Source organism: Eubalaena glacialis, chromosome 11, assembly GCF_028564815.1.
Source record: "Eubalaena glacialis isolate mEubGla1 chromosome 11, mEubGla1.1.hap2.+ XY, whole genome shotgun sequence".
In the NCBI taxonomy this organism is placed as follows: Eukaryota; Metazoa; Chordata; class Mammalia; order Artiodactyla; family Balaenidae; genus Eubalaena; species Eubalaena glacialis.
The window spans coordinates 98,284,247-98,297,750 of record NC_083726.1 but is presented as its reverse complement, the minus strand read 5'-3'; the positions used below and the strand labels follow the sequence as shown (position 1 = coordinate 98,297,750).

The window sequence follows — 13,504 nt, the reverse complement described above, 5'->3', positions numbered from 1 at the left end:
ATCTTACATTTGAAGTGGACACTCAGCTTTATTTTTAACTGCAAGTTAATCAAGAGAATCTGTTATTTCCTTTGGAATATAATTTTAACTTTTCATATTTTTATTTTATAAGTTTCTTTTGAATATTCATTTCACTGAACAAACTTGTTTATAATCTAAAACATAAGGGACCAAAAAAATCAGATTACTATGTCTTAGGTAAAAAAATTAATTTTTACTTTTTTATTTAACCAGTTGCCTATCTAAACTACTGATTAGTGATATGAAAAGTTCTCATATTTTCAAATAAAATAGTTATGCTTCAGTCTGGCTTTAAGAGTTCAAGGTTGTCATTGTTTACTTTACCACGAGTTACCTAAATCATACTTTTGTGTCTAATTTTTCTTCCCTACACAGAAGAATAAAACCCACAGTTCAACAAGTGTAAATATGTTGATATAGTTTTTAGAGTTTGCCCTTCTTCATAGACGTCTGTTATGTACCATTTGTTTCTTCTTGTCTTTGTGGTTATGTTTGTATGTTAGTTGTGGAGATATTCTGTTCTTTTTTTCTTACCAATGGCTTTATACTGTCCGTTAGAAAGGCTACTTTGGACTTTGTGGCATCCATTAAAAAAATCAATTCCTATGTGATTAGTTGCTACATAAGCATTAAGAAAACATGGTTGGAATGTTGTTCAGGTAAAATCTGAAACTCATGACCATGTGGCAAGAAGCTTGTTCTTTTTATTATTATCTTATTCTGTTTCAAATTAGGAGCTAATGGTTTTGAAGTAATGTGACTATGACATATTTGTCTTTAGTTATATGGAGAAGTAACATGCCTCATACTTTATAAAAGGTAAATTATATAAATTTAGTAAGTTTAATAAGCAGAAAATATATATATTTGAGCTGTAGCATAGTATTAGTACTTATAATTGCAATATCAAGGAGGATCATGAAAATTAGAAATGTGCACTGCAAAGCTCTTTACCTGAACTTGTTACTTTGTTATAGCATCTAAAAGCCAAGTGTTAAGTCTTTTCAAATTAAAATGGTTTCTACAAAGAATAAATGATTAAGCTATATATTATGTTCACAAATGTGTTTGATTTGTTATCACTTGTTAAATCATTCATGTGATTTGAGGTCAGGACTTCACCATTTTGTATCCACCTATGATATATATAAAGATAACAAGATGAAAGCCATGGGACTAGCCTTTGCATCATCAAGCTCAGTATCTCTCTATAGTGTGTTTCAGACCCTTAATTTCTTGGAAGTACAAATTTTAGTTAAACTTCATGAATTTATATTGGATCATCTTGAAGTCTCTGCATGTACTTTTCAAACGTAGTAAATTAGATTTTTATATGTTGTAACTAGATTAAAAATCTCTAAGTAACTCTTACAAGCAGATATATTACTCTTAAAAGAGTAATCAAACTCTTAAGTAACTTAAAAGAGAAGTCAAAAAGAATATACATTTTGGAACCAAGCACACTAGTGTTCACATTCCCTGCTTAATCACATATGGAAGTAGGTGGTATTAGACAAGTCATTTTATCTCTTCATTAAGTGTTTATATTTGATCCTTTACTATCTGCACCAGAATCACCTAGGGTACTTGGGAAAAATGTAGGTTTCTGGGCTCCATCCAAGACCATCTGAACAAGAATTTCTATTGATGGACTTAGGACTCTGCATGTTTAACAGATTTCTAGGACGTGCTTATACTGTTGATAGTCCAGAACTTTTATTTGCTTTATTTGAAACTTAAGAGATGATATCTACTTCAGATGGTTCCTGGAAAGATTTTAGATGATGCATATAATGTAAATAGCACCAGACTAGGTGCTTAGCAGCTCTCAGTTGTAGCTATTATACCATGATAGGAGTTGGCAAACATTTTCTGTAAGGGGCTATGTAGTACATACTTTAGACTTTTCATCCCGTGTTATAGTCTCTGTTTCCACTATTCAGATCTGTGTTGTGGCACAAACACAGCCATATACTGTTCATATAATTCATGAACGAATATGTGTGGCTGTGTTCCAATGAAACTTTGTCTACAGAAACAGGCACTGGGCTGGATTTGGCTTGAGAACACATTGTTTGCCAACCCCTGTATTATGTTTATAGGAGATGCATTATACAAAATGTATCTGATTCTGAAAAAGTGAAAATGGTTACTATCAGTATAAGTCAGAAGGATTTATGGCTCATTGGTATGCGATGACAATTCAGATTATCTTTAAGTGCAATTTACAGATTCTATCTTAACTATAACTTGAGTGATTAAAGTTTAAAAATATATATATGTATATGTGTATATACGTACTCATATATACACACACACAGACTGTGAGCACTCTGCAGTTTATAGGCATTTTCACCTGCGAATGTTACAGAACTGGTAGGCATCACAGAAGAAAATACTGCTTCTACTTGTTTTCATCATGTCAGTTGACAGGACTCAGGAATATGGGAGAAGAGTAAGCTTCCTTTCTGAAGTTGATGGTAGCTGTCAAGATTTTTGAAAAGTTAGTCAGTGCCAGGAATTAGGTGGTTGGTAAGACAGCAGCCCATTCCTTGGCTTCAGTGAAATGACATCTTAAAAAGGTAAGAAAAGTATACTTAATGATATGATGATAGAATTTGTTATATAATAGTAAAACCAAAAGCAGTGGTTCTCGCTCCAGAATTGTAAGATAAGACTTATATCAGTCATCTTTTAAATTAATCAGCAATTAATTAAAAAGAATTTATACTAAGTAGAACAAATTTCAGTATTGCTTATTGACTTCAAATCTAATATTTTAATTTCAGCTAATCCTTTAACTGCTGACATGTTAGAAGTAATTGCTAAAGCTTTTGAGTTTGTTGTCTCATGTCTTGATGCTCTGTCAGAATGTTTATTGGTGGCTGTTTTGTTTCTCCTTTTCCCCCATTCATAAAAGCTTCATAAAAAGCTCACTTGAAGACCTAATATGTTACTTAAAATGGCTGCCATTGATTATTTTCTCTGTCAGCAAATGCAAGAAGCTGATTTACAGCTATTTAAGGAAATACAAATGAGTGGAAGAAAAAGGAAGCTTTTCTGGGAATTACAGAGTAAGCCAGGTTTTTCTTTAGAGTTTTAAATAAAACAATATAAATAGAAAATGGGTGAGTCACCATTCTTAGTCACTTGATTGACTCTAAATCTTATCCACTTTATTATTATTCATGAAAAGGCATTGATATGGTTGTGGTTATTTTATTGATATTTTAACAAGAGTTTTTTGTTTTATTTTAAAATTTAAATTTATTTTTTTATTTGCTAACCTATATTTTCCAGGGTGGAATTTTTATGAAGGATAATCTTAACCTTGTTTTAACTTGTAGTCTGGATCACTATTTAGCATAAAATAAAATAACCCTAAATCAGGTAATAAAAAACTTTAAATGGACTGTAAAAACCTGAACTATCAAGGAAGAGCTACCTAAAATAGTTACTAGTTCAGTGTTTTTTCTTTACTCATACATTCAGTGCCACTGTATGTTCAATCATATACTGGAATAAGAATGTCAGAAATGCCATATTTTGTTCCTCAGTATTTCATGCTTCTCCCCCGCTGCCATTTAAACATGTGTTATCATTGTGTCTGAGCATTTTCTGCAAAACCTCCATTTATTTCACTAGCATTTGAATACTTCCTGTGTGCTAGGATTTGCTCTGTGGATTGCATAAGGAAAAGTGGAAGGGACCTACTGCCTCTCCAGGAAGCCATGTGCCATGTAGTGGGCAAGTCAGATCGCAATACAGAAGTTTTACATTCAGAATGATGAGTGCTGTGTGGTGAAGGTGTACACGTCCAGGGTAAAGTTACTGAAGGGATGAAGCGAAAGTTTCCCAGAACAGAATACTTCCTTTTTCTGTGTAATAGAGAGCATTTTGCCAACATTAGTGTAATCATGGTTACTTTTTCTCTCTGTTCTCTTTCTGCCTTACATAACACTGTAGAGCAAGTAGAGTGAGTTGGAAACATTTTCAGTTTCTCATATTGGTTATTTTGCTTTTCATCTTTATCCTTTTCTCCGTAACAGCAATACATAAAAGGAGTCCAAATGAATGTATCATGTGAATTATATAGCCTTAGTTAATAAGCTAATTTTTTTGGTTTTAAAGTACTTTAAATATTGTTTAAACTTTACTGAGATTTGAACAATTTAACTCAGTAGAGTGTGGATTTCATTACTGCGTAAGAAACAAAAAAAGAAAAATGTAGCTTTTGAAAATTCAGATTATAGTTTTATTCAGTAATCTTATGCTTTACCCATTGTGTGCTAGTCAGTGTGCTAATTATATACAGATAAAATATAGTCTTAGCTCTTAAAGCAATGCTTTACTTTTTAGAGGTCAAGGATCCCTTGAGAATCTGGAAAATTGAGAATCCCCTCAGAATCTGCCTATATAAAATTTTGTGTAAAGTTTTCGGGAGTATTCTCATTTTCTTTCTACCCTTGAATCCCCAATTAAAAATTCATATCTTAAAGAATTAACAAGATAGTCATGCCATATGAGCTATTAATTATTAATAGTGATGTGGATGTTCCTCTAAATAATCGGAAATTTTAGAATTCAGAAGTTAAATTTGTAGAAGAAAAAAGTTCAGTGCATTTTTTTGGTAGGAAAGCATTTTCCAGTAATTTGATTTTTCTGGCACCCGAAATAAGGGAAGCAGGCCTCTTTAATTTTACTTTGTTGCAGAAGATTAAATTTAAGGTTGAGTTCCACTTTGTTTGCAGTTGTTTGAAAAGAATAGTTAATGCAGATTAAAAAAATTTTTTTTTCCTTTTAAGCTTTGTGTCTTGTAAAATGTGAGTTTGCCAAATTTTCTTCATCTGCTACAGATTAGGTATGCCATTGTTGCTGCCATGTGGCGGCGCACCCGTGCTTCTTAAACGCACTGACTGGAGGTTTATCGCATCACTTGTTCACATGCACGGAGCCTGGTAACAGCCTCATCTGTATCTTGTTAGCTTCATTTTCTTATTTTTAAAATTTCATTATTTATAAACTCAACATAGCATTTAAAAATAAAGGCTAGTTTTAATGAATTAATGCTACTACAAAAAGTCATTGAAAAGTCATTGCTAAAATTTTCATACTGAAACAGATTTTAACTTTTGTTAAAATGATCTATGCTTTATTTAAATTGTATTTATAAGCAGGCATGTTTTACCTGCCATTTTATTTATGTTTGCCAAATTCTAAATATAATTTTGAAAATTGAAATTGAAGCTTTTGTTTATGTGGCAAAAGTAAGCTTCAGGACTGGGCTGTGTATTTTTATTGGCATGTAACAGTTAATATGAGCTCTACAAGAATTTGTGTTTAAAAGAGCTAAAGCAATCAACAGCTGCAATTTAAAACATTGTTTATTAAAACTGTTTGGTTGGCTCTGTAATACAACTTAGTAAATCCTCTGGAATCCTGATTTCTTGAAGGCTGGGTGGTTAGGTATTTCCCAAATCGTGTTTAGTCTCTTATTCATCTTAATCTTTTTAAACTGTCTTTTTTTTTTTCCTCCTAAAAGTAATGTTTATTGCAAAGAATAAAGGGAAAAAGGTCACTTGTCTACCATCTGAAATGAAACTAGTAGAAACATTTTGTTTTGGTTTATTTCTATTCATCTTTTTTCCCCTGTGCATTATGTTTTTTTTTCTTTTTTCCTCTCTTCAGGCATAATATTTTAATAATTTGGATCACTGTGTTTACTATTTTGTGTCTTTTTTCATATAACATTTGTAATTCTCCTGGTCATTTAATAATTTTTGAAAATGAAATTTTTATCATGGCTGCAAAGTATTTTGTCATGATGGTGGTCTTTACTCTCTCATTCCCAAGGGTACCTAGAAAAAAATTTTAAAATATGTTCTGACTTTTCATTTTGGAGCTTATTAGTAAAGTGATTTGGTTAAAGCGTGTTCTGTCTTCCCATTCTGCAGTTTAGTGAAGTGATTTGGTTAACTTTTAAGACTTTCTGTGGAATAGTTTTTGTGAATTCAGGAATTTAAACTGGTTGAGTTGCAGTGGTTTATGTAGTCACCAACTTTTAAAAACCTTATATTATTTTGTCAATATGCATATAGATTTTGGTAACTGGGCTTTTATACTTTGATGATCTCACTTATTTTACTCTAGACTTGACTATTATAAAAATTTTGAATTAAATATTAAATACAATTACATTAAATTTTTTTGCTTTTGTCTAAAATACTCCACTTGCCATTACATTTTTCGTCATATAATTCTCTTTTTCTGAGTTTGAATATGATCAACATACATCCCCAGATTAAACATATAAATCTGTATGACACATGACAGTCCAAAAGCTCTTTTATCTGGGAAAAGCCAGTGTGTATAAACCAGAAGTTTGTTTTGTTACCTCAGCTTGATGTTTTAAAAGACAATGTAACTAGACATATGCTCTGCATTTTCTCAATATCAGCAGCTTAGAAACTATTCTTACAGCCATCTCTGTTCATGTATCCATTTTAACTGTTGAGCCCTGTTAGCCTTTGAGTTTGTGATCCCTTGATGTAGACAGTGACCCATTTTGATTTTTTTTTTTCCTAATGTTTCTCTCTGTCTCTCTCTCTCTCTCTTTTTCTCGTCTTTTAAAAAATAGGACCTATATCTCTGTTGAGTCAAACCCTCTCTAATACTCAGTACTCGAAAATGAAGGGTTCTTAAGCAGGAGTTTGTCCCTTGGGCAGGCGGAACAGGATAGTCTTTGGAGAATTATAATGAAATACGCATACCTGTATCTATATTTAGCACTAATTTAGAATAGGAATCTCTTTAGTTTATGTAAAAATTTCTCAAATTAAAAAAATATTTAAAAGCAACTATACCTTTGCTCTTTTTAAATGATAAAACAACCACCTTAAGGCTGCTCAAATATGCTATTGGAAACCTTAATTATGTAGCATTCCAGGAATATGTAAGAGTTTGATAGCAACTAACTTCTTAAATTAGGCATGTTGTTATGTTGATCAGTAAGTGTTATAACGTAAGTGCAGGGTTCTCAGAATTCAAGTCTTTGAAAGTCTGTATTTTATTTCCATATATAGATTAGCTTGTCAATTCACTGTTGGAGTATCATAGATTAATTTTTTGTTAAAGTTGCATAGATTATTAAGTTTCCAAAGATAGTTTTCATTTCTAACTAAACTTGAATTTTTAAGTAACTGATGCCCCCATGTGGTTAAAGACATATTTTGCTTTTGTTTGAACTTGGAGAATGACTGTATTTTGACTTTTCTTTAGTGTAGTGGACATTAATGTTCACAAAGAAGCTGTTGACCCAGATAAATAATTTGAATTTTGTAAAGCTCATTGCCATAAAATTCACAGCCTTACCCTGTATTGTCTCAGAAGTGCATGTAACCAAGCACGTACAATGAGACAAAATATTGGAAGCTATTTAATTATAAATAGCATAGGGATTTTCTGATCCTGTATGTGATTTCTTATGTCTCTGTTTTTGTGTCTCACATAGGTGATGTACAGTTCATTGATTATGAATATTCTGGATACAACTACCTGGCATATGATATTGGAAATCATTTCAATGAATTTGCAGGTAAAATCTAGAGGAACATGTTCCTCTAATGGAGTAGCATATATAATTTTGAAAGGATGCTTTTCGAATTGTTTTTTCTTTTCTTTAAAGAAGATCAACTGGGGGTAGGAGCAACAATCTTTATTTTCTTCCTGACCTTTTTGGTTTTTCTTTATTATTGGAGGAAAGAGGTGATGACCTCTTCCTTAATTTCTTAAGGAAAATAATGATTGTGGCTTTTTTTTTGTGACTTTTGTTAAGAATTGACATAGTTGCTTCGTAAATCTCATCTCATCTGATTTTTTCTACACAACAATAAGTTGGGTAATATTCCCAGTTTACAAATGAGTAAAGTAACTCACCAAGGTCACAGTAAAATGTGAAGAACTAAGATTTGAAACCAACTTTTTAATCATTTAAAAGCCTTTGCTGTTTCTATTGTGTCCTTGGGCTTTTGGAATGTTGTTTAACTAAAAAGCTCAAGAATTTTTTTTTTTTGTCATTGGCTATGAATAATTGAAAACCTGGTCATTTTTACCCCTGAAAATAATCTTTTATTACCATCAAAGATAAAAGTTTATTTTATGTAAGTATAATTAATTTAAAATACATTTTATGGCTATATTTAGAAACATGAAATGCTCTAAAATAGTGAAGATTAGGGAATTCCCCTGATGGTTTATACCTAGCAGGAACTTTTCATTGCTGAATTTGTATTTTTATATATTTATGTATTCATGTATTTTCATATACTTCTAAGTTATCAGACTGGGTAAAGAGAGTTGGGGGAAAGTTTTAGTTTACATGTTTTCAGTTATTTCCCTCCACCAAGCCTCTATACATGCCATATCCCCACATATATGTTGTACATAAATATCTATAGGAAGGGAAAGCAGTTGTGCATATAATGAGATATCACTGTGTTAGTAATATGGATAGTCACTGCTGTGGATACAAAAGAGTGATCTTAATATGATTTTGTGTAGAAAAAAATTGAAAAAGTTAGGTAGAGTTTGGATGTGCAGATAGAAGAGAAAGAGAGGGCACTGCAGGAAGAAGGAAGAAATCTTCAAGATGAGTATACCTATTTCTGTAGGATATAAAATCCATGAAGGAGAATAGAGCGTCATAAGACCAGAGAAGTAAGTTTGGATCAACTTAGGAAGAACCTTGAATGCTAGGCAAAATACTATGAACTAGATTAGTATTTTTCAAACTATACATCATGAGATCAGATATGTGGGGTAATTAAAGCAAGGAATGGAAAAGAAATAGAAAGTATCAGAATTGGAAGGTGTAGTTAGGGTAAATATTGTTCTGTGAAATTTAGTATCAGGTGTGTGTATAAGGTTTCAATATAAAAATGTATTTCTTACTCTGTGAGAAATGGTTAAAGAAGCTTTAGAGCCACAGTTCTAGGAAATGCTCTAGATATTAGTGTGCATAAGAATCTCCTGAGGTACTTATTAAAATCGAAGATTTGTGGCTTCTGATGCAGGTGATTCAAGCTTCATACTTTGAGGGAAAATTGAGGCAATGAGAATTGATTATAGTGATCAACTGTATTGTGCATTAGAATTTAATTTGGACTATATTATGATTGGTTTATTATTCTAATAAATGCTATTTACTTAATAATATCTAGTATTTCAGCCCAAAATGGAAACATTTAATAATTTTTTTCTGAAAACATATGTAGATGGTAGGGATTATTTAAGTTTGCAGAAGATGTGTAATGTGTTCTTAAAAATCTCAGTGTACTTTCTTTTCTATTTTAGGTGTGAGTGATGTAGACTATAGTCTTTATCCAGACAGAGAACTGCAGGGCCAGTGGCTGCGTTCTTACCTTGAAGCCTACAAAGAATATAAGGGTTTTGGGTCTGAAGTTACTGAAAAGGAAGTAGAAATACTCTTCATTCAAGTCAATCAGTTTGCATTGGTAAGTTTAAATTTAAACAATTAATGAAAGATTCTTGATATAATGTTAAAAACTAAAAATTTTCATTATTTTTTAAACAGTTCCCCATTTTGAGTTTTGTGAACTTGTTATTTGTTTAAAATAATGACAAAATGAGATTGTTTAAAATTCCCCCACTGTAATGCTTTTGAGGACAAAAATTTTGTTTCATTCACTGCTATATCCCCAGCCCCTAGAACAACAATGCCTAGCCACATGGTTAAGTGCTCAGTGAAATTATTTGTTTAATGAATGGATTCTAGTTAGAGTTAGGATTAATGTGTGAAGTAGTTTTTTTTAATATCTAATTCTCTTTATGTTATAAAAAACATAATCAAGGACAGACTTATGGGTAGTAAGGTTTTTCCACAATACATTTAATCATCACATGTTAACATGTTAACATATCATGTTAACACGATAAAAGTAGATTGGAAGGACTAGTAGAATTATGTTTTCATAACCACCAGTATTTTGTCTTACTGACCCTCTTTTGATAAGCAGTTATTTCCTGCATCTTTGATATTGTAATGCTTTATTACTTTCAAGACCCACTTCTCTTTACTCTAAATGCATTTACGTTTTCAAATTTTAGTTCATTTAAATTACCTTTTGAGAATGACGTGATGCCATTAGAACGAGCTTTCAGCTAAGGTGTTGAGACAATTAAATTGAATACTGGGTTGAAGTTATTTTAGCTACTACTTCTTTTTAGTTTTAATATAATTCTCTGCAGTTGACATGGGGAATATTTGCTATGTAGTCTTCACAAATAGACCCTATTGGTGGCTCACAGGTGTACTGTTTCCATAGTCTTAAGAGCAGCATCCCCCCAGAGCCATACAGAATACATCTTAAGTAAGAGGGTGTGCTGAAATGTGGCTTCTTTACCTGCTGTTCTGATGTCTATTTTGAGTAGAACTGTTGGTTAAATTAATGACATGCTCTCCAGTTCGTCCTAGGATGCCTGCTGTTTCTATTTATTCTATTTAAGCATGATCTTAAAGTAGAGAATATAGGGTTTTCTTAGCAATAATGACATAATTGCTAAATCCAGTTAAAACTTTTCAGTCTTTATCTTACTTGATCTGTCCATAGCATTTGACATTATTTTCCATTGATTCCAATTTTTTCTTTCGTTAATTTTTGTGGTCCTATTCTTCCTTGGTTTTCCTCTTTTGTGCCCTCCTGCTTGTCTCCTTCTCTGGCTCCTCTTTCTTCTTACTCTTCCTCCAACCCTCTTACATGCTAGTGTTTCCTAGTATTCGGATTTGGGGCCTCCCTCCTTTCATTTTATGTACTTTATATACTTTTTTTTTTTTTGGCCATGCCACACGGCTTGTGGGATCTTAGTTCCCTGACCAGGGATTGAACCCAGGCCCTCGGCAGTGAGAACACGGAGTCCTAACCACTGGACTGCTGGAGAGTTCCCCACTTTATATACTTTTATTGGGTGATCTAGTCCCATGGCTTTTATTGCCCTTTCTGTTAATGATCCCACTGACAGGCTCCAGATCAGTACTGACTGTATCTATCCGGGGTCCCATTAGTATTTGACCACAAGGTGTCCAAACTTGAATTTTATTTTCTGCATCCTATCCTCTGTCCCATTCTTTATTCTTTATTGTACTATCTTGACTTAATTAAAATGCTGTCCATTCTGTTGCTGTATTCTGAAACCAGGAAAGAAGGAATTTTTTTTCATGTGTTCCTCTTCTTCTCACATTTTTTCTCTTTTCTGGTTCTATTCTAAAATTCTGTCAATTCCAAACCTTTCTCCTTAATTGCATGACTTTTTTTTTTTTTTTTTTTTTTTTTATGGCTGTGTTGGGTCTTTGTTGCTGTGTGTGGGTGGGCTTTCTCTAGCTGCGGTGAGCGGGGGCTACTCTTCGTTGCGGTGTGTGGGCTTCTCATTGTCATGGCTTCTCGTTGTGGAACATGGGCTCTAGGCATGCAGGCTTCAGTAGTTGTGGCACGTGGGCTCAGTAGTTGTGGTTTGAGGGCTCTAGAGCTCAGGGTCAGTAGTTGTGGCGCACGGGCTTAGTTGGTCCGTGGCATGTGGGATCTTCCCGGGCCAGGGCTCGAACCTGTGTCCCCTGCATTGGCAGGCAGATTCTTAACCACTGCGCCACCAGGGAAGCCCTGCATGGCCTTTGATTAAGGCCTTTGTCTCTCACCTATGTTAGTCTTTACTGGTCTCTTTAACTCCAGGTTTTTTCTGTCTGTAATTCACAATGTATATTTTAAAAGCGCTCTTTCTAATAACTAGAATCTAATTTATGAATCTGATTGTGTTACTTTCCTACTTTATGACTCCCCATGACTTACAGAATGAAATCCAAATGATAGCATCTACAAATTGTCTTATTTCCCACTAAATTTCTCACCTCCCACCTCCTCTCTGGCAGAGTCATCTTGTTTTCTAAACACTCCAGGGTGTTTTAAGCCTGTATGCTTTTGTATAGATTATTCCTTTCTACCTAGAATGCCCTTTTCCCTGTATTCTCCGGCAAGTTCCTCTTGTTCCTTATGGATGTGTCTTAAATACTGTTTCCTCCTCTTTCCTTAATCACTTGTCATGAAGAAGACAGCACATACATATGTTATAAAGCTGTTTTGATAAGGGAAGAAAAGAGGTTTGAATAAGATCGAGGTGTAGCTGTTCTACATAAATAAATGTTTGGTAAATGTTTATTGTTTGGTAAATGTTTGGTAATGTTCTAAATAAATAAATGTTTGGTAAATGGTATGATCAGACTTCTCAATATTAAAAGATTTCACTTCTAATTAATTGTTTACTATAATTAATTAATGTTGCGGAGATGACAAACAAAAGTAGGTATTTGCATTACAAAACCAAATAGGGAATACAGGGGTTTTTTAAGCTTTGAGGTGTTTTTAGACACATTGTTGGCAGACTTCAGTTTCTTTCTAAGTAAAATATTAAAGTTACATTGAGGTTTTCAGGAAACAGTTTGAGGATTCATTTTAGTTATTTGTTCACCATATAAAGCTTTTAATTTTTCTTTGCAACAGATGTGGGTAGCCTAGGAATTAAAATACCCTTTGATAGAGAGACTTACATATCCATAACTTCCAAATCTGAGAGAAGTAGTATTAGTAAATCATAGAATCACAGATTATTATATTATTTGTACTTAAATATTCTCTCTTTGCCATTTTTGGGAATGCAAAATGACAAATGGGCTATTTCCTCACTTCGCCTTTTATCCGTTTATGAGTCTAATGTTACATATAAAATTTTAATTTTTCACCCTATAAAAGGTGTTACCTACCAAAAAACTGAAGTTTTATGTATAATGCTTCTCTAGTATAGAATCATTTAGTTATTTTACATTACTATATGAATAAAAATTGAGAAATACATTTGCCAGCACTGCTTGAAATGGTGGGGAGAGCTGTTTTGATGTTATTTTTAGGTATAGAATGTCCCCTGATTTTAGTCTTTTCTACTACAGAACCCATCTAATAGGAAGAGATTATGATACCATTTGCAGATGATTTTTATATCATTAGAATATGCTGAGGTGATTAAGACTAATGGTTCTCAAACTTTTTGGTCTCAGTACCTTATTTTACGCTTCCAAAACTTTTTTGAAGACCTCTACGAGATTATATGGTTTAATTATCAGTATTTACCATCTTGGAAATTAAAACAAATTCAAAATATTTATTAAATACATATTTTTTTTAAAAGCTCATGTTAACATAAACAGCATTTTAAAAATGAAAAATAGCTATTTTCCAAATCAAAAAACACTTCAGTGAGAAGGATGACATAATTTTATACTTTTGCAAACCTCTGTAATGTCTAGCATAACAAAAGCTGTATTCTCATATTTGCTTCTGCATTTCATCTCTTACAATGTATGGTTTTGGTTGAAGTATATGAAGATAGTCCTGTTTCACACACACAGGGTTGTTGGAATAGA

The 13,504-nt window shown here is 32.8% G+C and overlaps 1 protein-coding gene across 1 annotated transcript in view; it reads left to right on the top strand.

Moving 5' to 3' along the window:
- ETNK1 (ethanolamine kinase 1) overlaps window positions 1–13,504 on the top strand; it is a 72,957-nt gene that overhangs the window by 42,966 nt on the left and 16,487 nt on the right. The window contains exons 5-6 of the mRNA XM_061205133.1: window positions 7,532–7,615; window positions 9,373–9,533. Of these exons, the coding sequence (XP_061061116.1) occupies window positions 7,532–7,615; window positions 9,373–9,533 (245 nt within the window). The remainder of the gene's footprint in view (window positions 1–7,531; window positions 7,616–9,372; window positions 9,534–13,504) is intronic.